Source organism: Myodes glareolus, chromosome 22 (assembly GCF_982192425.1).
Source record: "Myodes glareolus chromosome 22, mMyoGla1.1, whole genome shotgun sequence".
Taxonomy (NCBI): Eukaryota; Metazoa; Chordata; class Mammalia; order Rodentia; family Cricetidae; genus Myodes; species Myodes glareolus.
This window is the reverse complement of record NC_142047.1, coordinates 5966399-5993971: the sequence shown is the minus strand read 5'-3', so window position 1 is coordinate 5993971 and position 27573 is coordinate 5966399. Positions and strand designations below refer to the sequence as shown.

Here is a 27573-nt window from a genome sequence, read left to right as displayed (position 1 = left end):
AAGGTAGAGGGGGTAACATAAGTTAAGAAAAGCAGGCAAGAAACAAGCCAAGCTAAGGCCAGACATTTATAATTAAGAATAAGGTTCCATGTGTGATTTATTTGGGAGCTGGGTAGCAGACTCCCCCCCCCCCCACAAAGAGCATAACACCACACCACTGCATACTCTGCTGAACAGCATGCCAGGACATAGAAAAGGGGAAGTGGGACCGTCCACACAGCAGGCTCACAGTTACTGCCGTGTCTAACCGCATCACCCACATCTCACACAAGTCAGCCGGATGACAGACGGATCACAGTATAAAGACACAGGTGACATTTGGATATTAAGTACTCAAGGAAATGCTATAAAACGATTGTATAGGATAAGTTTATTAGGGTTTGCTTTTAAAAGCTTTCAACAATAAGTCTGCTGCTAGTCCTGGGGAGAGGGCCCCACTGAGAACCTTTCTCTCCATCAGAGGAATCTGTTCTCGGATGCTCGGATGGGTCTTGAAATGTTCTAAGATGTTTTCCTGAATGAGATTCCACATCCAGACTTTCTGCTGCTTCTGTCTCTTGGTGGCAAGCTCCCCACTGGCCAGCATTACGCGCTGAAATTCTCTCATTGTATCCCACATTTCACTGATGCCCTCTCCACTTCTGGCAGAAATGCGAATTACCTATTGAGAAGGCAGGAGCAGAACTGTTAGTTCATGGGAAGTCTGAGAGCTGCTGTCAATGAATCCTTACAGTATACAGAAACACGCTAGCATACACTGCAGCACGTGCCTCAGATTAATAACAGCACAGCAGAAATAAGATGTCAACTTAAGGCCCAATTCTTTTTTTTTCTGATTATTGATCGATAGCGATTCTGTATTGATCGCTGATCGATCGCTATGAGCGCCAAAGGGACTTGAACCCAGGTCCTCTGGCACATGAGCATTAGGCGTTCTTGCCGCTGAGCCACCGCTCAAGCTGCTAAGGCCCAATTCTTTAGCCCAGAAATGTATTTTAACTTAGGATGGCTCAGATAGATAGATGGTCAGGGGAATCCCAGAGGACCTGTGAGCATCATAGGGTGAGCAGAGATAACGGTAGGAAGGGCTTCCCGAGGTCTGAGTGCCAGACATGAAGCCAAGCTGAGGAGAGCTCCATTCCCACGTCAGTCAGTGCAAGGCTGAGTACCCAGCAGCAGTAAGGAAGGCCTGCTGCTCTCACGATGACCACAGTTTACCCTCTACTAACAGGACGTCCTCCTGCAGAGGAGCGGCCAGCTCACGCGACTGCTCTGCTTCCTACAGTATTGCTCTTCATTTTCTCAGCGTATAGACAATAATGGGAATGGAAGCATCATATCACAAGCCTTTGTTCTGCTACTCCAATTTTAACACAGCTAATCTAACCATGGAGTGCTCTATAACCTTAAGGGCAGTAATCATTCCCAAATGGTTTACACCAAGTAATGAGAGTCTCATCCATTACCTCACTCTAGTTTTTGACATCTTGTGGTTGAAAGATTACATTTAAGATCAGCTATAAACTCTGGCTCTGTCATAGTTTTCAAAGTGTAGTCTTTACATTCCAGCAAAGACTGGTATGTCCAGTCTGAGACCTATATCCCCTGTCCTAAGGTGCACAGTCCACTCAGCGAGAAACGCAAGGAGAGGAACGCAAGCAAACCTTTGGTCTCCAGACTCCCGAGCGCCTGCGGAGCAGCTTCAGTGCACTCACATACTCTGCTTGGATTCTGCGGGCTGGCACAACCAAGTCTCCATCAGACTTAGTTACAACTACCAGATCTGCCATCTCAATTATACCCCTTTTGATGCCCTAAAGAGAACAGAAGAACCACATTAATCAGAAACCTTCCAGTTACTCTCAACTAGAAAGAAAAAGGACAACCAGTAGATGCCATGATTTCAAAGTCACGCACTCTACTGTCATTCTTTCTGTATCTTCCTAAGATCCATGTGCCAGGTTAACAATTATCTGACAAAAACTACCTAAATGCACCAGCTCCTGGAATTACTGAAGTCATCTGTAATATCCCTTTCAAACTTAGAGACAGACTTGGTGAAATATATACAGACTTTGAGTAAATAGACGATCAAGACAAAACTTGATGGAGTGGCAGGATGTAGCTCATGTCATCTCACTGAGACAAAGTTACCCCCCCAGCTCACTGCAGGAAGTAAGGGTGAGAACCTATAGTAAACTATAAGCTAATCATGTAGCCCGAGTACAAGGAAGGAAGTTACTTGACTAGTACCCCACACAATAAATAAGGCAAGTTGAGAGAGTAAACAAGGGTGACCATGACATGTGGCCACTGCCTAGATAGGGTGAGAGAAGCTTCACTGTGCCCAGTTGAGCCAGCAGACACACGAGAGCGTGGGGGCCTCTCACTGGTTTGGCACATGATGTGCCCAAAGAATGATGAATCTTAGTAAGGAGTGCCTCAGGCTCTACCCATTCCCAATGCAAGTCCCACAGAAGACCAGTCAACAGCAAGGTGCTCCCATGCTGAGACCACCCCACCCACTTCGGAGGTTTCACTTTTTCCTTGATAAAATCAACTTGTTTATCTTTCTTCAGATCCTTACTCTTCGTCAACATGAGACAATTAACCCCACAGTCACTGGGTTGGGGTCACTCTGGTGACTGCTGATCACTTAACACCTTAGTCCCCTGCTTAAGCCCACCAGAACAAAAAACTTCCACATGACCATAGGTGAGTCTGCCTCTTCCCACCCACACAAAGTCCCACCCCTTGCATACAGAGACCTATGTGTGGGTGTATTCCAGGGCCTCCCACCACACACACACACACACACACACACACACACACACACAGAGAGAGAGAGAGAGAGAGAGAGAGACAGACAGACAGACAGACAGACAGACAGACAGACAGACAGACCACCTGTGTAACCCTTCTTCACTGGGACAGCCTTTGGCATAGAGCTACAATTATAGAACTCTCCTGAGTTTTGGGAGTTATTCTAATGAATTATCGAACCTGGGAGGAAGTGGAGCCTTCAGCTTTGTGGCCAGTTGCTCAGTGGTACAGGTGACCTGCTACAGCTGATGTCTGAAGTGAGGGGACACTGTGGAAGACCATGTCTGAAATCCGCACCAAGTCTAGCTGGCTAATGACAGATGACAAAGGAGAGTGCTGTACTGTTGGACAGCATGCAAGCTGCACAATGATATCGCATAAATTACTTTCGAGCCAAGAGGTCTACAAATAGCCGTGATGCTGTGGTCTCTTTGGGCTGAAGCCCTCCATTTTCCAGTCACTTCCATACTGTACAGGGAGAAGTTTAAGTTGTGTGAGTAGCTCAAACTCACACTGTTTAACATTAGTTGAGAAACAAAAATACACACACACATACAGAGAATCTGCCTGTGGCTAATGTACTTCGGCCAACAGGAACAATGTCTTTGCCTACACTACCTTCAATTTAATTTACAACAATACTATGCTTCACATTTGCACTTTCCGGGTTGTACCCAGGAGGGCTGGGACACCAAAATCATTACCTGCAGTTCATCCCCTCCTGCTGGTGGCAGCAATAAAACAAACATATCAACCATATCAGCAACAGCAAACTCCGACTGCCCCACACCTGCAATTTCAAATCATAGTTTTATTTAAAATATTCAGCCATAACATTTCTGTTGTCAAATTTACTGGCTCATTTCCACTCTACTTCATTTGGTTCCTCATCTTCATGGCCATATATAAACCCTTTAAAGTCCTGTTGCTATAACTAAACACCCAAGACTTGATAAAGAGAGAAGTGTATTTGCTCAAAGTTATGTAGGCTGTCAGAGTTGGCATCTACTCAGAGAGCGTCACATGGGAAGACCGCAAGCATGCTGATGCAGGTGTCTCTGCCCCTCCTTGTGAAGTCACAGATGCCATCACAGGGCTTCATGCTTGCCACTTAACTCCTTCCCAAGGGGCCCACCTCCAAATGCTATTACCTTGATTTTGGGTTAATCTGCCAACACACCATTTCTTTTCTCACTAGACCAATGTTTTAGATGACAGCCTTATAGAAGATGTTCTCAACCTGTGGGTCTTGACCCCTTCAGTGATCAAATGACCCTTTCACAAAGAGCCTCCTAAGACCATTTGGAAAACAAAGGTATTTACATTCCAAAACTAGTTATAAAATTGAAACTAAATTATTTTATGTTGGGGGGTAACCACAATGAGTAACTGTATTCCAAGGTCGCAGCATTAGGAGGATTGAGAACACTGCCGTATAGACTTCCATTCTCTCCTACTCTTAAGCTTTCTTTTGGCTTCTGTTTTGTAAGTGGCTTGAACACTGTGACTCTTAAACCATGTCTGCCAATATTTTCATCTCTTTTTGCCTTTTTGTCCTTATTCCCACTCTGCAAACCCCCAATTCTCTCCTCTTTAAACATGCTTGGGGAGTCCTCTCAACTGCAGCCACATACCACTGAAGGGTCTCATAAAAGCCATACCCCACTACGGGGCTGGAGAGAGCTCAGTGGTTAAAAGCACTTGATATTTTCCAGAGGTCCTGACTTGGTTCTTACTACCATCTAATGGCTCACAACTCCAGTTCCAAAGGATCCAACACCCTCTTCTGGCTCTGTGGGCACCAGGAACACATGTAGTGGCACAGACATACATGCAGGCAAAACTTACTACACACATGAAAAACAAAAAGTCATCTCCTAAAGGTATTCAGCCAGTTTCCTTCTTTTGTCTTCACTGTGTCCTACACCACAGAGGAAAGAAAGAAAGCACTTCCCAGCTCCTCCCTGGCAGTCTCAGCCGGGCCACCCACACTGCAGTTCTGATGTGGGCAGCACTGCTGAAGAGGCCTCCATCCCAACCACTTTCCTGAACCCTCAACTCCTCCGTGAAACCAAAACCAGGAACAAACATCCCACAGCTTCCTCAGCCATCACCGTACTTCCGCCTTCTCTTCACGGGCACATTTCTGAGCGACCTCAGCTGATGCTCACTGTCCACGCTCTGACCCACACCCCGGCTCGAATGCCGCAAACTCTCTCTCTGTATCTCTATCTAGGCATCTCCTTTCCCACCCCCAGAGCGGCAGTGTACCGGGTCACGGCCCATATCTCAAGGTCCCCTTTCAGGCAGGTAAAGGTCCCCTGGAAGCAAAGGGGCTTCCAGATGAGCTCTTTGAAGGTTGGTCAGCTGGTGGTTCCTCTTCATATTCATCTTTCTGTTTCCTATTCCTTCTCCTTCTTTCCATCTGGAACCTAGGTAGATCTGAATCTAGCAAATCAATGTGGCGGCTAGTCTCTATTTTATCCCTATTTCCTTCACTTAACATAAACCTAGTTTACAAGAGTACAAAACTACGAGCCATATTAATAACTGTTAGGTCTATACTTACTGCCCAGTCTTCCTGAATCACTTGGACACCTAGTAAGCACATCGCAGTAATGTACTGATAATTCATGTTATTCTGCCTTACAATCATCCTTCTCCATGGTGTTCTCTATTGCTCCAATCCTCCTTCCCTCTTCACTCTTACATTCAACAAAGAAGTCCTGCCAACTGACTGTCAATACTTTTGATCTATCTCCTCTTCTCTAGCCCTGCTTACTTGAAGTAGAATCTGCATTTCCTTTCTTTGATTGGCACCATGCTCCATTTCCCACCTCCATCCTAAACCTTTTAACCATTCTTCATTCTGCTGTAGGGTTCCCTCCAAACACATATGGGATGTCCCTTGTTCAGGCTTCCCATTCTCTTTAGAAAAAACACTTTGGCGGTGCACACAAAGAAAACTTGGCCCTGGTCGCTGTTTGAGCTCCTCTCTTTGCCCTCAGTGTTGTAAGTAGCCTGAGCAAGCTGTACTTCTCGGGATGAGCCATGCTTTCTCTGTGTCCAGTGCCTTTTACCCCCACTATTAATACCCACCTTCCCTCCTCTATGCAGTCTCCATTGATTCCTCCAAACACTGGTTTGGGTTGTGTCAAACAAATTCACCACAAAGCAAACCAAAAGATCATTTCTCTACAAGAATGTGAACTGTTGGAGCTTTCCTTTCAATGTCTTCACTGCATATAATTATGTGCTAAGGATGAAACAGCCTCAGAATCCCAAGTTCCCAGCTGAATAATGTGGACATTAAGTGTACTTAAGTAGTACTGTGATTTGCTACTACTAGTACTTCCTAGCCCCTGCACACAGAAGATGCCAATTTACATATCAGCTATGCAGACATGTGGGCCACTGTCGCCTTTTATATGGAAGGCTCTTATGGGTGAGGAGCACAGCCCATATACTCATATTGCCTGTGGGGCAATAGCTTGAATTTAATTCCACTTCATATCTGTTGAATGAACTAAGTGAAATCAGTTGTTACTCATCTTTAAATAGTATTCATTATAATGAACATCATTTTTAATGAAATAGAATATCACACTCACCTACAGTTTCAATAAGAATGATGTCATATCCCCCTCCTTCACATAACAGAATAGCTTCATTTGTGGTCCTTGTCACACCTCCTAAAGTTCCACTGGTAGGAGATGGCCTGATGTATGCATTCATATCTCTTGACAGCTCAATCATCCGGGTTTTATCACCTAAGAGGGATCCTAAAACACATAGCTACATTTTACAATCACGAAGGACTAAATACACCAATCAGCAAACTGTGAGGGGACCCAGGTTACAACAGTTCTTCCCAATGTTTCACCGTTACTGAGTTCTCCTCCCCTCACTGTCTATCCTCACAGTGGAGGAACTAGTCAATCATTCCTGAAAATCAACAAGGCCATCCCAAACTGACTAGAGGTTCACATATAAGCCCTCAAGCTCCCCAGGTACCAATCCTCCCTTACCTTCCTTGACCAATGCCAGCCTCCCAGGACCAAGCCACCCCTCTGGTCGAGCAGTGTGGTCTCTAAAGAGCCATCTCCACATTGACGTGCCTGCCTCTTTGCTGCTGTCCTACAGGGCATCCAGTATGTCCTCTTTCACTGATTTACAAGTGGTCAAATCAGGGACCGGGCTCTATTGTCCCTGGCTACTTCATTTTGGGGTGTTATTTTTATCTTCCTGAATCCTTTGTCTTCTCATAAATGGGACAATTAAGTCATGGTAAGGCTCAAATGAGATTAGGCAGGAATGGAATATGTGTTTCAGAACCCATTAACAAAAACAGACTCTGTCCATCTCACACTCACTGATGACCTGTTTCATTCAAGTCTTTTTAGAACATTTTCATGGTGTGCCCTTTGGTGTAACTCTCAACAGTGCATAGTAACTGCTCTGTAATCTGCTAGCACCCTCTCTCTCCTTTCTCTTATTACCAAGAGCAGCCTCCATTCCCCATTCTCTTACTTGCACAAATGACATTTTCCATCCTTATGCAAACACTGTGCAAACGTGTATGGACGCTACCTTTAACCCCAGTCTACCTCTTACCTGCAGCTGGACAGTGAGTGGAAAGCACAGTGAAGAGATAGAAAAGATCCCTACAACCTACCTTGGGGTCTCACAGCTACAGGAAATCTGCCAGCTTTAGAGACATTCACTTGTCACAAATGGGGGCAGGATACTACTGGCACCACCTGGATAAAGGATGGGATTTTGCTAACCAATCTTAATATATGGCTCAGCCACCACTTACAATGAACTGCCACCACCAACAAACAATTGCCACCAATGTCACCAAATGTTACCAGTGCCAAGGGTGCAAAAATGTGCTGCAGGTATGACATAAGTTCCTTGCCTATGAACCTCATTCTAAGGCTGCTGTACACTGAATGTTAAGCAAAATGGTTAGAGTAGGTACTCAATACCCAGAGAAGGGATTGACTATTTTTGAACTAATTGAGGTATTTGAGCAAACATCAATACTTGAAAATTCTGAAAGAACTAAGACCCTGGAACCACTATTACCTCTTTCTACTTTTTTATTAGAAATATATTTATTTTATCATTTTAATTATGTGTATGTGTATGCATATCTATGTGTGAGTATGTGTGCGTGAGTGTAGGTGCCCTTGGAGGCTGGAGGTGCTGGCCTCATATCCCCAGAACTAGAGTTACATGTGGTTGGGAGCTACCCAAAGTGGGTGCTGGTAACTGAACTCAGGTCCTCTGCAAGAGCAGTCAGTGCTCTTAACCACTGAGCCATCTCTCCAGCCATATAATTATATAGTAAATTATACTTACAAAATAGTAAAGACTGAGAAATTCCTTAACGGTATGCCCATTCCCTTCACTGCTCCATGTCAGGGCTTTCTCACAGGTACTGACTCTACAGCACATGCTTCCCATATACCTCAACTACCTTATTTACTCCACATAAACTTTTCCCTGAAACCATCCATGTGGAAGCATACAACCTATCATAGCTATATCATATTACCCTATAGACCCCACCACACAGAACGCAGCATTATGAAGTTACTCTTCCACAGAGCTGTTCTTGCCAGTGAACCTTTCAAACTCCTTGCTGTAGACCCCGGGGGTGATCTCACGGATCACTGGAAGGATTACAAATCTAAGCACAAGGGCAGACAAAGGAACTAATACTGCTTAAACTCTAACTTAGTGCGATTTCCAATTATAGTTATATTTATATAGACCAGGAATTCATATTTATAATAGTCTATTTACCTGCATGTATTTTTTTTTTGAATAGCACACAGTTTTAAAACCCTAAGAACACTTTCAGTATGAGAACGATTAAGAGCCGCAGCTTAGTCAATAAAGTGCTTGTCTTGCATGAGGAAATGAGTCTGACCCTTAGAACTCTGTAAGAAAATCAGGCCTGGTGGCACATGCTTGTTATCCCAGCACCGAGAAGCAGACACGGTAGATTACTGGAGCTTATTGACCAGTCAACAGAGCCTACTTGGAAGGCTCCAAGAGAGTGAGACATTCTGTCTAAGGAAACAAGGCAGGGAACACCCAAGGAATGACACCAAGGCTGTCCCCCATATGTACCTGTACACACATATACATAGAAAATGAAGGTTAGCAGCCACATAGCTATGTGCTTTAATCACAGGATATAACATCAGTTCTGCTATTAATTACTACTTCAAACTATTGTTTTCTCTTTCTGGAACAAATACTCTAGAACATGAAGGTAGAGAGGAAATGACCTTCTAGCTGAATGCTGTTAGGATTATTTATGAAAGTCCTTCACTAGTACAGTTCATATATTTTCACAGTGCAAAGTTCTTAAACAGTAAATAAACTAGACAACAAATCGACATGGATTTATTTAATCTTGGAACTTGAGAACCAAATCCTTTGAATGCTCTGAGTCACATTTCTCAATAAAAAAAAAATAAGAATTGTTATCAACTTCTCTAACCTAAGGTCTTTCAAAAATTACTTCCTGCAGAATACTACAGCATACAAACCAAGCACTTTCACTGAGTACCTAGGATTTATCCCTCAGAGCACACACTACAGTGTGACCGCTTGTGATGCCTGTCTCCCTCCTAAGACATAAACACCCGGAAGCATGGTACCTGCAGTGCTGGTGTCTCACCTACAGAAGGCACACCTACACCCATTAAGTGAATAACTGCCATCTGAGCAGCTTAACCTACAAAGGGAGAAAGTTTCCTGAGTATTTATAGGAAATACTTTATATGTTTTCTTTAAATGGTCCTTAGGGAGCTAAGTTTATATTCATTTCATCTCTGATGAACTGCAAATTAAATGTTGAGTGATTGCATGACCTCACACCAAGTAACTGCTGAGCACAGTGCAGCAGAGTGCTGCAGGGAACAGCAGCACATTACAGGGTCCTTCAGGCGCCTTCTGTGTCACTGGACAATAACAGACAGGTGACAAGCTACAAACAATTGTATCCCCCCCCCCAATCTTTACTGAAGAGATGCTACACCACCTTGAAGATAAAACTGAGAAGTAAGGCCCACTGGATAAATAGACTACAAGGGGCTGGCCCTAGGCATGATCAAAGGGCTGAGATGTGTGTTCCTCTAACCCTACTTAAGTATCCACTGAAATACTCACAAGCTGACCTCCTTTGTAGAATTCAGTACTTCCTAACCAACTCCCAGAGTTTCCAACTGTGTTATAGCTGAGATGGGAAAGACATCCTGGCAGTTGGGAGCCAAGGAATACCACAAAGTCACACCGCACAACAAACCTCACACACGAGCTTTATTAGGGGCGAAAAACCCAGGAGGGTGGCTGTCTCTGCTCCAGCAAGAAGCAGAGAGAATTGAACAGAAGACAGGGTTTATATAGGGTTTCAGGGGCAGGGGAGTTTTTCACGGTGGCCTGGGACTGGAGGGATTATGGCCTGATCTTGAGGATCAAGGATTGGTGGGATTTTATTTTTTTGTAGGGCAGGGCCTGTCCACTGGGGCCTAGCCACTGAAGTTCCTGAGGCTGGGGAGGGGTCAGGCCTGGCTACTAACAGAGCAGTGTAGGGGTGGAGCCTAGCAGTTGGGAGGTCTCCAGAGGTGGGGCCTTTTTTCTTTCTTACAGAGAAAGCCATCCCTCCTGAGCTGGCATGAATAGTGAACACCACCTCACTCTGCAGAACAGGAATGGTTCCTCTCATAAGGTCAAACTCAGCTGGCAATTAGAGGTCCCCTAACTGCCTGTAATGTCAGTCATACTCACCACCACTGGTGCAGGAAGATGGGTCCACGGCAAGCACAGACAGTCTGTGCCCTCTCTCAGTCAGCATCTTCCCAAAATATTCTATGAAGGTTGATTTTCCTGCACCAGGGGGCCCAGATAATCCTGGAGTGAGATAATGAAATCAGCACCATGACTAGTTTTGATGAATAAAACATTAGCTTACCTTCTGCTTCCTCTAATTTATGAAAATCATCATTGACATATTTCAACACGCCTTAAAGCAGTCAGTGGAAAATCTATCTCTTTATCTAATTCCTGAGTAACAGTGAGACATATAGGCACAATTCTAAGATCCATGTTTATAAAGTTGACTTTTACAAACCCTGCCCTTTTTCTATACCGCAGGTCTTCTGAGACACGCTGCCCTGCTTGTGTTTCAGTGTGCAGAGCTTGTGTCCCTGCCCTCTTCTCCTCACAGTGGGCAACTGTCCCACCTGCCCACTGGAAAAATAATCCATTACTCCAGAAACTGCTAGGAATTGAGAAAGTAATTTTCTCTACAAATATTTTTCCTTTGTCTTACTCATAACTTCAAGGGAAAAAAATCTTTAAATTTTTTTTAAAGTAAAAGAAAACCTTTAAAAAAAATCCTGATGTCCAGAAAGGCAGGAAGGCCCCTACATGGACAGCCAGTCAAGTATGGCAGGTAAGGGTCAAACCTTGAACTGTCCGTGGGGGCTCACCCCAGTGCTGCTTCTGACCAGCTCTGTGGTCTGTATGGTGCTGCCTCAGCACCCTCCTCGGGACAGTAGCTGCTGCAACAGTCTGGGCCTTTGCAGACGGTTTGAGGGTTAAATGAGATAGTGTTTAATATGGTGTCACATATACTGCATGGCCTGAGAGGAGCACCCACTCAATGCAGAACATTAGACATGGGCATCCAACAATCTTCAAGAGTACATACAGTGCATGGCAGGCTTAGGTCCTTACTATAGCTCATGGTGTATTTCCATCTTAAGCACCCTAACAGGTGCTGAATAAATTGGTGCTGCTTTTATTGATGATGATGATAAAATGACTGAAGACCTGAGTTTATCAGAACTAAGATCAGGGTAGACTACCCAGAAGGCCCAGAGAAGGTGCGTGTGACCTGCTAAGCCAGCACTGGAACTTTTCTCTCTTCAAGGGTTCTCTAAGGCCAACTATAAGTCACGCTGGGTTTTCTTCTTGGGGGTGTGCTAGTCTGTCTACAATCCAGTATCTATCAAGACCCAGTGTAGTTCCTCAAGATGAGAGTCCTTCTTTGAGGGTAGGGAAGGAATGTGAAATGTGGGGATAGGTACAAAGTTAGCTACAGACCTATGTGTGAAAGTGGCTTTGAAGCATTCATCTCTACTCCTGGAACAAGAGGACATTTGATTCCTATGTTACCAATAACAAGGATGTGCGTCTAGGATGACGTCAGTGTTTCTCTGTGTCTACGCATCACCCACAGTTCCTGCACTATTATCACAGCCCAGGCTGTCTTTAGAGAACGAGCTGCCTCAGAGTACCTGCTTCACTGCCATGGATGCCCTCCGTCCACCCAAACTGCCTGGCTTAAGTCCTGCTACTCAAAATATACCTAAATTATCCAGAAATATAACAGCTTACTCACAGTCTAGGACAAAGCCAAATAATCCAGAAAGCTCAAATGAACATTTAAATACAGATGGTAACCATAGCATGGAGATGGAGGGGGTTAGAGCCACCCCTAGAAGTTCTATGAAGGTATCTGGGTGAAGGGAGAGGCTAGAGTCATAGGACATGCCTGGAATCCCAGCATTCAAGAGCTTGAGGCAGGAGGACGGTTAGAAAAGAAGAAAAAGTGAGACTTGTATATAGGAAGAAAACGAAACACCAAAGAAACATTGCTAACACAGGCTAACATGGGCCGGGCGGGAAAAGAGAACTCACTGAGGACAGCCATCTGAGGACAGCCGTCTGAGGACAGCCGTCTGAGGACAGCCGTCTGAGGACAGCCAGCAGGAGCAGCACCATGCTAACCACTCACCGTGTGCACTGCTGCTCTGGAATCCACTGCCTGAGTCTTGCCACAACAGAATGCTTACTGAGGACACAGGCTTGTTTCAAATGGCCATGGGAATTCTACCAATCTGAAGATTACTACTTGTAAAAAACATCATTTAATTTATTTCAAATGTTCAAGGAAAGAAGTCTCCATCCAACCTCGCACTATGTGGATGAATTCAGAAAGCCATTCGCTGACAACAGAAAAAGAAAACCGACCTACTCGAAATGTGAGGGGCTTTCCCTGGTTGAGCCGCTCCTGCTCTCGGTGGTGGGTGAGGACTCTCTGAAGAAGCGCCTGGGCCAGCTCCTTCTTCCTTGCATGAGTCGATTCCACAAGAGTTATGGCCTCTGCTAAGCAAGCTCTTTGCCTGCCAACTAAACCTGTATAAAGTTTATCCACAAATCTTTGTTCTTTATCAGAAAGTCCTTCTGTGTGGTCCTTCAAGGTTGCCTGGGCACATAACGCTCTCCTCGGGCCACCAGACAGCAGCGTCCACTTGGTACAATGGTGTCCTGAGGGCTTCAGCAGCTCAGCACTTGGGGCTCTGGATGCAGGATGCTTTCCTGAGTGAAGGACGCAGTGGAGACGTGGGGAAGGCACCCTAAGGCTGCTTAGTAAATGCTGGTAAGGATGCAGGAGCAATGCGGGGATGCTCATTTTGCTTGTAACTGGATACTTTCTGACTTAGTGTGATTTATGAACTCCCTAGAAGGAAGAAAAAGATATTTTTGAGTCCAACAGACAATTAAAACACTGAAGTAGTAAAACTGAGACTGTTTCTCCTACATTCTAATTATGAATTAGAATTAATTATTATGAATCTTAATCATTATGAATGATGAAGATTCTAGATAACATATGTAATAACTAGTTTTGGGTGTCAGCTTGACTACATCTTTAACCAGCTAGAACCCAGGCTACTGGGAGAACCTGTGAGAGACTTTCTTAATCGGTTTATTTGAAGCAGGAAGACCCACCCTAAATTTGGGCCACACTTCGTGGTGGCAGCCCACATAGACATGGAAAAAGAAAACTTTGCCTTCTGCCTGCTTGCCCTCACTCTCACTACCCTGCTGCTGAGCAGTATTAATTAATACTTCTGCCAGTGTTAAAGCCAACTTCAGGGTTTACACACACTGAAGAGCAGTTCTTCAGGAATTCTGCAGGACTGCAGCTCCAAACTGGGACAGTGAGACATCCAGGCTGGAGACCTGAGAAGGGCAGAAAGCGCACTCCTCCACTGCAGGCTGCTGGCTGGAGTTCTACCTGACTTTCCTCGAAGATGGGCTCTAACCTGTGAGCCAAAGAAACCTTTTCCTGCCCAAGTTGCTTTTGGTCATGATATTTCATCACCGTAGCAGAAATCTAATTAGGAAATTAAAATTTAGGAGAGGTCTCCTTCCTTTGTCATAGTTAGAATAACCCAGAATAATTCAGAATAACCCAAGATATGAAACTACTTTATTGTATTTACATTAAGATTACTCTGTAAACAAACCAACACAAGGCCTCTGTAAATATACTACATAAGCCTAGCACCCTGTGATCCATTCCCAGAACCCACAATAGAAAGAACTGACTTCCAAAAGTCCCTACCTCTAAATACGTGCTACAGCATGCACACAAGTGTGTGTGCACACACATCATCATCATCATCCTAATATTAATAATAAATGTAAAAAATTACAAAATCTCATTAGACTAGATATTTTCTGTCATTTTTTTCCTTGCATTCATTTTAATGATTTCTTCAGGTCAATATACCCGACTCTGGGGCGTGCACAAAAGATTCGTTCAAATGATTCCCTCTGCTGCTGGCCTCCTATTCATTCTCTACATAAGGAATGTGATTAGGAGTGCAGCACTTGAGGCACAAGTTTAGAAGCACGTACATACTCAAAGAGACTCCTGAATAATCTGGTATAAGCGCACAATCAACAACAATAAGCCTTAATGTGAAGTAAACCACGTAGGCTGTGTAGTGACCAGACCAGTGCATCTCAAGATGGTCAGAAGCACCTGGTGCCTCTTCAGAATGCCCTTTGCCAGCCTCACACAGGCCTCTGAAGGTTGAGCATGCTAAGGCCTGAACCAGCACAGAACCAGGCAAGGAACATTTCCAGCTTTACTGAAACGCTCAACACAACTATCCACCACATTAAAGAAAGCTGACGAGTGTGCTGAGTCAGAATAGGACAAAAGTTATGAGCCAGGGCCACTCACTTTTGCAGTCCTGACTTTGGGCAAGTCACAACCATTCTGTACTTTAGTTTCCTCTGGAGTGAAAATAGGTAAGAGCAGGGTAGTACTAAGGACTAAATGACTTGACTCCTGTGGAAAGCCGGAGGTATTCAGCATCAGCCTTTGTTGTCACTGTATCAATTGTAAACACTGTAATACTAGATCATATACCCACCTTCCAGGGTAAGCTAGAATTTGTAGAGAGTCATAACCTGCCCAATTTGGAGTTTATGGTTGTTTGCAAATGTTGGTTTCCCTATACCTTGTGGCACATTAAGTTACTTTATTGCTCCAAGGTACTCTCTCTAAACGGTACTTCAAGGCCCATAAACATGAAGTTTATTTCAGTTAATAATAAACACTCTACTAGGCACAAAGAAGAAATGGAGTAAGGTTTTTAATTGACAGAATTAGAGCTGCTCTGATTTTCCAGGGCAACAATATTGTTCTCTACTTTGAGGAAGGTTGTGATAGCTATTCTTGGTTGTCAACTTGACTACATCTGGAATTAACTAAAATCCAAAGGACTGAGCACACCTGGGAGGGACTTTTTCTTAAATTGTTTGAAGTGGGAAGACCAATTTCTAATCCAGATCTTTGAAGTGGTAAGATCCTCCTCTAATCTGAGCCACACATTCTGCTGAAAGCCTGTATAAAAGATATGGAAGACGGAAGCGCTCTCTCTTTGCTGGCTTGTTCTCACCTCCCTAGCAAGTTCATCCTTCACTGGCATTACAGCCTACTTCTTTAGGATTCCAGTGAACCCTGAAGACCAGCTGAGACATCTAGATTCTTGGACCTTCTGTTCATAGGCAATCACTGTTGAACTAGCTAGGCTAGTTTGTAAACCATTCTACTAAATCACACACACACACACACACACACACACACACACACACACACACACACACGGTATAATCTATATATTTATAGATTATATTTATATATTTAATGTATATATATATATTATTCTATGAAGTTCTATTACTCTTCAGAATCATGACAAATACAAAGGTATTATAACTTCTCTTTAAATAAAATTAGTCTTATCCTAAAATGACAATTTATTTTTGAGATTATAATTACATCACTTTCCCCTCCCTCCCTTTCCTCACACCAAACCCTCCCATATTCCACTCCTTGCTTTTTCAAATCCATGGCACATGCACAGACACGCACTGATACACATGCATATGCATGTGTGCCTAAATAAACACACATTCCTACACATAACCTGCTCAGTCTATATAGTTACTTACATGTATGTTTTCAAGGCTGGCCATTTGGTACTGATAATCTATTGGTGTGCTCTTCCCTGGGGAAGCCTATGTCGCCCACTCTCAGCATTCCTTAGTGGCCTGTAGTTCTCTGTATGTGCTAAGGCCTTGCCTTGCGGACATTCCCCTGTCCACGTCAGCACGTCTACTGCTGTTGTCCTTGTTCAGCTTGTGTTTAGGCAGTCAAGCTGGTGAGACTTCAGGTGTGTAACTTCTCTTCTAGGAGACACAGTCTTACAGCAAAATACCCTGATAAAAGGACAATTTCTTTTTTTCTTTCTTTTTAAATTGTTTTTGTTTTTCAAGACAGGGTTTCTCTGTGTAACAGCCCTAAAGGTCCTGGGACTTACTCTGCAGACCAGGCTGGCCTCGAACTCACAGAGATCCACCTGCCTCTGCCTCCTGAGTGCAAGGATTAAAGGTGTGCACCACCACGGCCCGGCATGATAAACATTAAATTTGTAAAAAATATTAAATATCCATCACTACCCTTCACACACTTAAAATAACAAAAACTGTAGGAGCTAGAAAGATGACTCAGTGATTAAGAACACATACTGCTCATACAAAGGACTCAAGGGTTAGTTCCTAACACCCCTATCAGGTAGCTCACTATAGGGATCTGACACCCTCTTCTGGCCTCCATGGGCACCTGCACTCACTTGCACATACCCGTACAATGTGCAATTAAAAAATAATTATTCTGGGTCTGGAGAGATGGCTCAGTGGTTAAGAGCACTGTCTACTCTTCCAGAGGATCCAGGTTCAATCCCCAGCATCCACATGGCAGCTCACAACTGTCTGTAACTCCAGTTCCAGGGGACCCAACTCCCTCACACAGAAAAACATTCAGGCAAAACACCAATGCACATAAAATAAAAATTTTAAAAAAAGAAAACCAACTTAAAAATTAAATAATTTTTTTGGGGGCTGGAGCGATGGCTCAGCAATTAAGAGAACTGGCTGCTTTTCCTGAGGATTTGGGTTCAATTCCCAGTACCCACATGGCAGCTCACAAACATCTGCAATTCCTGTTTCAGGGATTTAACACACTCTTCTGGTCTCCGAGAGCACAGAAAGCAAGTGATTGACAAAGTTTTTGTCCTGCCTGGTCCCATAGCCATTCAGTTAAAAATAAACACACAGAGGCTTATATTAATTATAAATGGTTTGGATTATTGCTCAGGCTTATTACTAATTAGAGCTTACACTTAAATTAATCTATAATTCTTATCTATGATTAGCCACGTGGCTTGGTACTTTTTCTCAGTAAAGAATTCTTGTTTCTTCTGCATCTGACTTACAAATGCATCTCTGCCTTTCCTCTTCTCAGAATTCTCCTAATCTAGTCACCCTGCCTATACTTCTTGCCTGGCTACCTGCCAATCAGCACTTTATTAAACCAATACTAGCAACAAGTCTTTACAGTGTACAAGAGCACTATCCCACAGCAGCACATAGCACAGACATACAGGCTAGTAATACACCCACACTAATAAAATATTTTTTTAAGAAATAATCTTTTTTAAAAAATTAAGTGGGAATCTATCTTGGGAGGCCTTTATCAGCATACCTTTAAGCACAATTCTCATGAGCACTGCTATCAGCACCACTGGGAATTCATGGGCAAGAACTGCGTTTTTATTCAGCCATTCCTTTCTGAGCACAGAGTACTCCCTAAACCCAGGAGAGGTGATCAGAATAATAATGAAGTATGGATGGTTACAGAAATGGTGTTAGGTGTTCCAGCCTTAATCTGACCTGGTTCCCCTAGTTTAAGGAAGTTGGAGAACCTTAAAGAGGCGGGACCTGGCTGACAGACATGATTCTCTATGGGGTAACCTTTGACAGTTCTATTTGCATCTGTCCCTAGCTCTTGGTTTTCTGTATGCCTGGGTGACATGAGGAGCCCAGCCATCTGTTCTAGCTACCATGTCTTCCTCACCATAATGGCCTGAAATCCTGAGACCAAGAGCCAAAGTAGGACTTTCCTCCTTCACATCACTTCCTTCAGCTACTTTTAGTCAGTGGTGAGAACAGTAGCTGATACACTGCTATCAGCTTTAACCTTCTATGTAGTTCCTCACAGCAGTTCTAAAAAAATACTATAATAAAATTAATTGCTTAAGTCCAATAAAAAGTACGGTCACATTTCCAAGTTTGGAAATTAGGATGTGGACATACCCTATGGAGGTTTCTATTTAACTACTGCTCCTTCATAGGAAAGATGCTTCCGTATCTTCAATGATGTTGACCTAGCACTTCAAGAGCTTGCAGAATAAGACACATCACATCCAAAGAAAACAAAACAACAGTCAACTTGATCCAGAAAGTGAATAATCAATATTACAGGAGCAAGTCTCTGAGGAGTTCAAGTCTTCAAGTAGTCAATGCCACAGCTAAGTCTAAAAGAGTGAAAAAGCTAAAGAATGAGGCAGGTTTTCCAGGTTGAAGCCTTAAATGTGTAAATTCAGAGTAGGGACTTGGTCTAGTCCTTGCTATATTAGAGAAGATGGGGAAAGTCAATGAAAGCAGAAGTCCTGGGTATACAGAACTAGTGATGGGAGATGAGGTTTGAACCAGAACAAAAACTGAAGCCAAAGAACTACCTTTTGTGTGTTGTCATGGAAAAATAAAAGGTTTTTACAGGGGCAACACAATCAACGTTATTATTATTATTAGTGGTGGTGGTCATGGTGGTGGTGTAGTGGTGGTGTAGCGGTGGTGGTAGTGGTAGTGGTCATGGCGGTGGTGTATACACCTTGAAGTAGTGTGAGAGTTCAAGAGTGATGAGACTCTGGTAATAGAGCCCAGCGTAAGAAACCTGAGCAAGGCTCCCTAGTAAGGAAACAAAGGGAAGAGGAGGACACAGACTTGGGTGGGGCACTAAGGGATAGAAAACAGAAGCCAGATTAGAGAGTTTCCTGTCCCTGTCAGAATTCTCAAAGCCGACACATCTGGCATGCTGCAATTACTTAAAAACAAAACCACCACAAAGATCCTGCTGATGTGGGATTCCCCTCTGTATGCTGTAAATATGTTTTATTACCATTGGCTAATAAAGAAACAGGCAGCATGGGATAGAGCAAGGCGGGAATTCCAAGCAGGGATAGAGGAGAAAAGAAGACGGACTCAGGGAGATGCCATGTAGCCACCCAAGGAGACAGATGCCCTGGAAGATGTCTGTACTCATAGGTCTAGGACAGAAATCCAGGACTTTGGGCTCTTTCTGACACTTTTTTCTTAATGAAGTATGTTACTACAAAAGAGACTGTGGGAAAAAAGAAAACATATTCATAACTGCTACCTTTGAAACTGAGTAAGATGAATTTTAGTTCCAATGAAGAGAGGCTGGAGAACAGAGGAAAACACCCTCATGCCATGGAACATTCGTACTATCAAATCTAGTCCTACCATCCTATAAAAGATGTTGTCACATTCAGTCTAAACATAAATTAGAACTATTTAAAACAGATCCCTTTTTATTAACAGGCCTTACCATTCTAGTTCTTGCTATCAGACAAGCCCAGAGAAACCCCAAGTCAAGCAGATGATACAGTTTTCAGTCAGCTGAGCATTTACTATATGCCATGCAATAATCTTAGCACTGAGATTGTGGCCACAGAAAAGGTTGCTGCTTATGTTCTCAGGGGGAAGTCCATTTACAGTTTGTCTGTCAGTCAGTCACTACGGCTAGATCTGAATAAGCCAGGGAAAGTTCAGGAGAGACAGTTAAAGACAAGTTAAACACAGGCTTTCCAGACAGATGACTAACTGACTCTGAGTGAGATGTGACGCCAGCACGAAGAACTCATCGCACAATTTTTAAAAGGATCTCTGGCCATTTTATGTAAAATTCCAAAGTAGGTAGTGGGGCGTGAGATACAAGAACAGAGATGAGAAAACAAGTCAGGAAATAATTGTAATTGTACTGATGGGATGAAGGCTTGGACCAAGTGAAGACAAGCCTGAGTCAAATTCCATATGAATTCTGAAGCATTTGTTTTATACAAGACGCAGGATGGGAAATAGAGCAGTTAAGACCTAGGTAAAAGGTCTTCCTGAGCCACAGAGAGCTGAAGACTAGGAGAGGAGGTCTGAGGTCTAACCAGGAGTTTAGAGGAGATATATCCACAAAAATAAACTCAATTTTTTTATTATTTTTGTGTTGGGGACACACGCTTGTGCGTACAGGCATTGTCCCATGTGTATGGAGGCTAGGGAGGCTGTCAGATGTTTTCCTTAACTGCTCTCCACCTTGTATACTGAGGTGGAGTCTCTCACTTGAACTGTTCACTACAGCTAGTCTGGTTAGTTAGCTTGCTTTGGGGCCTGTCTGCCTGCTGAGTGCTGAGATTACAGGCATTTAGTGGAGGCTGAGGACCTAACCAGTCCTTACACTTGCATGACAAGTGCTCTATCCATTAAGCCATCTCCCCAGTTCCACATTAATTTTTTTTCCCCCAAGACAGGGTTTCTCTGAGTCACTCTGGCTGTCTTTGGAACTCCCTTTGCAGACCAGGCTGGCCTCAAATTCATAGAGATCCACCTGCCTCTGCCTCCCTGGTGCTGGGATTAAAAGTGTGCACTACCATTGCCCGGCCCCAGATTTAATGTTTAAGAAAACCCATTTGGATATCAACTGAGCAGACAGTTGCCTTTCAGTCTCAGGTCAGTACAGAAATCAGAGCCGAGGCACAGTTTGAGTATCACCAATGTTTAGATGTTGTTAAAATCCATCTGATATAAACTTACTTTAAAACTGATTAGAGAGAAAGGAGGTAGATAGCATTCTTGAAAATAAAACTTCATATACATTATGATTATAATGGTGCTTCTATGTTGTCTGGGAGATTATATTTTTATGATTTTTAAAAAGCAGCATGTTATAGTATACAGTAATGGCATCTCTGACAGTGTCCCTGTCTCTAATTTTGTCAACTCTGTGAATATATTATTTTACTTTACAAAGGGAATTGAAATATGCTAATAGAATTCAGGGTGCTAGTCAGCTAAATTAAAGATAAAAAGGATTAGTCTACTTAATCCAAGTTGTCTTGGTGGAATCACCAAGGCCCTTTAAGACAAGGAAGGAGGCAGGAAAAAAGAACAGTCTGATGGCATGAGGATTCAATCTACACTTGCTGGCTTTGAGGCTGGAGTAAAAGGACCAACCAAAAAACGCTGACTGAAAAAATCAAAGAGGCAGATTTCACTGAGACAAGGATGGAATAAAGTATCAATGGCACCTTAATCTCAGCCTACTTTGACCCATGCCAGGCAGGACCAACCAAACTCTAAAGACAACAAATTTGTTGGGCCAGCAAGAGTTCAGCAGGTAAAGGTATTTGTCATGCAAGCCTGGCCACCTGAGTTTGAGCCTCAGAACCGAAGTAAAGGAAGATGGAGAGAACCAACTTCACTAAGTTGCTCTCTGACCTCCACGTGCTGAACTAGGCATGTGCACCCCCCCTCACAAATTAATTATTAAGAAAATAAATCTATATTGTCTTAAAGCACTAAGTGTGTGATGATTGCCACAGTAACAACACCAACAGAAAACTAATAAAGTTGCTATAGCAACCACAAAATCTTTTTTAAAGATTAGATTAGATTTCTAAATGAGAAATGTCTAATAACCACTCATGATTTAATTATCTTTGCCATAACCTGTGACCTCTCCATTCCTCATTTAGGTCTCTTCCTAACCAAGGAATCAACTTGATGAGCCTTTTACTATTTATTATAACCTTCAGTGCTACATTCAATATATGTGCATGTCAACTTCCAAATTAGACATGAAATTAGCATATCTTCTAAAAAAGAAACTAAAAGAATTACATGCAAGGTGGAAAGGGCAGCTAGTGTTTTAGCTATGCTTCTATACACAGATTATCAGAATCATACAGAGATTAGAAGTGCAACCACACTCTGAAACATGCTACCCATAGGCCACTACTATGTCCATTCTGCCATAAAAATTTTTTTGACTGACAAATGTCTGGAGTTGAAATAGCACCCCCTCTGAGACACATTCCCTCCAACCTTCCAGACAGTTAGTCAGGGTAGTCAATGCTCCACGACCTTCAGTTCACATCTGCGATACAGTATTTGTTGCTTTGTCTTGAAGTCTATTAACCAATTCTCATCACTCATGGCAGCTGAAGATCCTCCCACAGAAAGGAGAATATCTGGTCTTTACTCCTCAGGCTGGGCAAGAGTCTGACCAACAATAAAACTGTGTGATCAGAGAACCCATACAAAACACACTTTGCTCTTCCAAGTGCCCTGCTTTCATTCAAGACATCCTTGGCATCTAACCAAATCTCCAAAGAAGAAATTAAATTGGAAGGAACCAAACCCACTACAAGGATTCAACCAGATGGAAATATGTCCATTTATAATAGCACAAGCACATTCTCTAAAAAAGAATAAAAACTGTCTAATAAAAAAGTATAACTTCCTTTAACATAAAAAAGTAGTTTCCTGAAACAATTTTAAGATAATATTTTATTAACTGAGCATTTCATGCATGCACTGTCTTCCAACAATTTCATGGCATTCTCAGAAAGCCCACCTAATTATCTAGTAAGCTTATGGTTTGTTCTGAAGGCAGTTCTTTGAGGCAGATCTTAAAAGTCCTTTAAGTGAAACACAAGAACTAAGAAAAGAATGGTATCATTTTTACACGCCACCAATAAACTGAAAAAGATTATCCAGATTCTATTGACACTTACTGGACTATTTCCAAGGGTGCCTTTCTTTGCACCCCGCCTCTATGTGAATAGCAGACCCCAACACCTCTGCTTCACATCACGGTAGTATATCTGAGGTTCTGTGTGTCTTTTCCTAACTAATCCATAAATAATCCTACAACAAAGCAGATCCTGTCGCACAGGTGAGGAGGCTCAGCACCATGAGGTGGGTCAACCAAGGTCTCACAAGAAGTCCTGGGATTTCATAACACAGATCTGGATGGCAGGCCCTCAAGAGAAGTAAAACAGTCTTTACATCTGGAAGTGGATGGTTACATCTGGCTGTTTATTGGCTTTTTTTTAAAAAATCAATTTTGTCAAAATTAGAAAGGTAGCATGACTTCCCAATAACGTGTTAGGTACAGAACAGACTAAATTTTAAAACATTCTTTTATTTTACAGAAAAGTCACACCCAGCAAATCCATAAGTTATATAACCCATTATTTAATTAAACTGATTTTAAAAGGTTCAATTTCCTAACTGGACATTTCTTAAAAGCAAATATAACTTGGTCTAATCAACAAGTTTCTGTCTCTAATATACATGTCACAGGCATACTGAGAAATAAACTTTAACTTTGCTGACACTCTAGCAGACTCTGTCCACTATACTGGCAAAATGATGTAAACAGAGAGGGGCTTCCCACTTGCTCATGTAACTAAACAGCTTGGCCTACTTTCTGAAGAACAAAGGTCAAAGAATGTGGACAATAATCATATCAAACTGTTCAATTAACTGTCATGATTTCTGAAAGTAAGGCTTTACTCTGCAATTTGTAGGCTAAGCACTACCAGAACACAGAATTCTGTACCATTTACGACATTTGGTCACTTATTTCTAAGTACTGTCATACCTAATAAGCCAGGATGCCAGTGTTTGAATATCCAATGAAAAATACTAAGTAGGCACAAATATTGAAATAGATTAAATCATCACTTTCTTCTATGGCTTGGATCTAAAAAATACTAAAAGTCTATGTCTGAGAGGCTTGGTTCTAAGCTCTTGGGGCTTTTAGGGGCAACAGAGCCTTGAGAAAGTGGGGCCTCAGGGAAGCTGCGCCATGGGGGTAACTTCAAAGGGATAGTGAATCCCAGCCCTTTCTCTCTAGTACTATGTCCTCTGAACACAGGCATAATGTGAAGTTGAAGAGCGCAGTCTACGACAGCCACCTCTCTCGCCGTCATCTATTTACCCTCCACACTGCCATGCAGCTCATGTTCACATTACTCCCCTTACAACATTGAAGGCTCCCCTTGCCTCACCTGAAGAAACAGAAACAAACTGGCTGTTTTCTATCAATATGCCATTCATTCAATAAATACTTATGGTGAAGCTGTGGGGCACTGTGCTGGATCTTGGCACGCGCTGACATATGGTTAGGCATGACTCCTGACACTAGAGTTTACAGTCATTACATAAACATCTTTATACTCCTTTGGGAACTCTTTTATTGTTCTCCCAACTTCCTCCGTTCCTCTCCTCAACTTTTACTCCCATGCTATAACCATTCTGATCTGCACAAAACTCCCAGAGAAGGATACACTCTTTTATTCAAAGTGGCTGTCATCCACATTCTTTCTCTTCTTCAAAATCTCACAAAATTCTTTCAGCTTCCCAAGAATCAGATTGTGTCCTCTACAGAGCTCCAACAGATTGCTTTCTTGACACTTTTAGTTTGCCCCTCCTGTCTCTCGCCATCGCACACTGACCACATTCCTGACAGCCCTCATCACAATGCGTTGTGGTCACTTCTAGGATGGCAATTGTCTTAGGGTTTCTAGTGCTGTGAAGAGACACGATGACCACAGCAACTCTGATAAAGGGAAACACTTAACTGGGGCTGGCTTATAGTTCAGAGGTTTAGCCCAATATCATCATGGTGGGAAGCATGGTGGTTTGCAGGCCGACACAGTGCTGGAGAAAACGCTGCGAGTTCTATGTCTTGATCCACAGGCACACTGGGAATAGCTTGAGCATCTGAGACCTCAAAGCTCACACCCACAGTGACACATTTCCTCCAACAAGGTTACACCTATGCCAACAAAGCCACACCTCCTATAGTGCCACTCCCTATAGGCCAAGCATTCACACAGTGAGCCTCCGAGGGCCATTCCTATTCAAACAGCGGCTACAGTCTTCTGTAGACCATGGTTTTCTTTGTACCCATAGCTTACTGTTCAAAGAATCAAAGAATACACACAATAATTTTGCATGAGTCCATGACTCTATTACACTGACTGTTAACTGATATTTTGAAAACAGAATTCTTGTGTTTAAAGCCTGGTTTGCTTTTTTCCTGTTCATTAGGAGTTTTCTCAGCAGCAGAGTCAGACAAGACATTTGTCCTGGAACTGATCAAGTGAATACTCTTAATTTCACTAACTACTAGGGCAAGAAAAGGCATTACAAACTCAGTACATTAGGTCAGTGTCTATTACGTGGCATGATACAGACAGGCCATGCAGTTACCCCACAAGTGCCTTGAATTGGGAGCTAAGCTGTCAGATGCCATGAATCATCATCTCTACCCCTTGGCAAAGCTTCACCTGTCTTTCAATGATTTTAGGGTGTTTTTTGCAGAGTGGACCAACTCTCTTAAGTAAGCAACTATTAAGCAAGGTTTAAGCAGGTCACTGATATGCAAAGGTAACACAGAACACACTGAATGCATGGAGGGTCTCTCTGAAGTTCCCTTATACACTTCACCTTTTCCTGTTTCCAGAAAGACTGACACGTCCAAATTTATACTCCAAGGTCAGTTTGTGGTGGGAGTCTCTCACCTTTAAATGTCTTCATTCATTCTGCTGCAGCCCTAGTTCAAATCTGCAGTATGAGGAGCTCAGAGACTAGCTCTAATCACTGCGCACTCTTACAGTTTTGGGTTCCTCCAGTGCGAATGTAAATAGGCCAGCATGCAAGAGGAACAGCAGGTATGGGCGGCTGGATCCACAGGTCTGCCTTAGAACCCAGCATCAGGTGCTTGCTGACCAGCCCTAAGAAACGTCTCTGCTCCCATCTCCTTCTCCCACCCTCTGGACTGCACAGAAAGACAATGCGCGAACTTCACTCTCTTTATATCTATCCTAGAACAGCCAGGATATCCGAACCAGGCCAGGAGTACCTGATGAGAAGGGAAATTCTCAGGCTCCAGCTCCAGGCTTTGTGAATCAGAAACTGTGTTCTGACGTCTGCTGCTGGCAACAACTGTGTCTGGCGTCACAATTCTGCTGCACTTTCCTGACAATCTCCTTTCAAACCTCCTCCAAGGAGACTGTTTTCCAAACCAGCCACCTGCTTTCCCAACTCCCAGATTCGACCCACTGGTCGTGTCTTTCCTCTTCTATGACATTTCTCCCCCTCTGCTTAAATTGCTGTTTTCTTGAATCCTCTTCTGATGATCCCGGCTTTGGGGGACTTTTTTTCCATTCTCTAATTCCAACATTCTGCACACTAACTTAACTTAGGTGACAACCTGCACAGATCACTAGTAAGTTGTACCTGACACAGAGGGGACATGTTAACTCAGTTGAACGCCAATTACATTAAAATCAAGGGGGAAATCACATAAAAATACAGTTATTGGTTCTGTGTTGAGAAAACCAGATCTCTGTAAATGACCCATGCCAAGGAAGATTTTAAAGCAATATTTACACCTTTCTTACATACAGGAAAATCAAGTGTTTGTTTTTACTACATGACACCAATCACCTGGGGCAATTTTCAATAATTCCCTAGCTCTATCCATTCCAAATAGATTCTTGTGACACTTTCAAAATGTGTAAGGACCGATTTACGGTACTCATGGTTATGTAACTTCTTGTTCATATTTTCTCCTAATAGGAAACCCTTAAAAAAAAAACCCATTCTTTTAAACATATTATTTCCCAGAATATATTTACTTTGTCAAAGAACATTCTGGACTTTATAGATGACCCCCAAATGTTTCGTTTCTCCTGGAAATTGATTTTCTACCAGCCTAGGCACCTTTATTGTTTCTTTGTTCTCTAAAATAAATGCATGGGCCCCAACTCTTAAGGGCAATAGGCAGTAAGAAATTCTATTCACGTTATTATGGCCTAGGCTGTATTTCACGTTTCAAATACGAAACACGTATGTGCAGTTGGCGGGTCCTCTGAGGAAGAGCGCTACAGGCGCTGTCCACACACTGCTTCGTGACTCCTATTCTGAACCCTATTTCATAACCTGGTGTGAATCTCCACAAAATGAGTGTTCACGCCACTCCCGAGTGTTTGCTCCTCCCTTTCACAGGCTGGGCTGGTGGACACGGAGCAGCCGCCGGCCCGTCTCCCTCCGTGCGCCCCGAGTCGAGTGCAGAAACCCGCACAGCAGAAGCGGCCCACGGCGCTGCGACGCCTTTCTCTTCTGTAAGGAAAAGCGCGCCGTCCCTCGAGTCCTTCCTCCGCACACACCCCGCCCCGATTCAGCCACATCCTCCTCTGTTGCCCCCTGCGAGCCTCCAGGGGGCGCCCCCGACAGCGGGGCTGACCCCGGGCGCAGGACACAGCGGCCCCACTCCCGGCCTCAGCGCACACGGGGTCGCACACTCACCCTCCCGAGGCCGCACCGCGCCGTGCCGCACCGCCCCTTCCGCCCCCGTTCCCTTTCTGTCCG

The 27573-nt window shown here is 43.3% G+C and overlaps 1 protein-coding gene across 2 annotated transcripts; it reads right to left on the bottom strand.

Annotated features, from left to right (window-relative positions):
- Nucleotides 1-350: 350 nt before the first annotated feature.
- Nucleotides 351-27573, bottom strand: Mmaa (metabolism of cobalamin associated A). Of its 2 annotated transcripts, XM_048450256.3 has the most exons (7): nt 27511-27573; nt 12883-13372; nt 10633-10755; nt 6435-6605; nt 3528-3613; nt 1665-1814; nt 351-661 (listed from the first exon to the last, which is right to left on the bottom strand). In XM_048450256.3, exons 2-7 carry the CDS (start codon nt 13322-13324, stop codon nt 374-376), a joined length of 1260 nt encoding a protein of 419 aa, XP_048306213.3. In that variant the 5' UTR covers nt 13325-13372; nt 27511-27573; the 3' UTR covers nt 351-373. The 2 variants fall into 2 exon arrangements, with proteins under 2 accessions (XP_048306213.3, XP_085538245.2); XM_085682119.2 differs by lacking the exon at nt 10633-10755.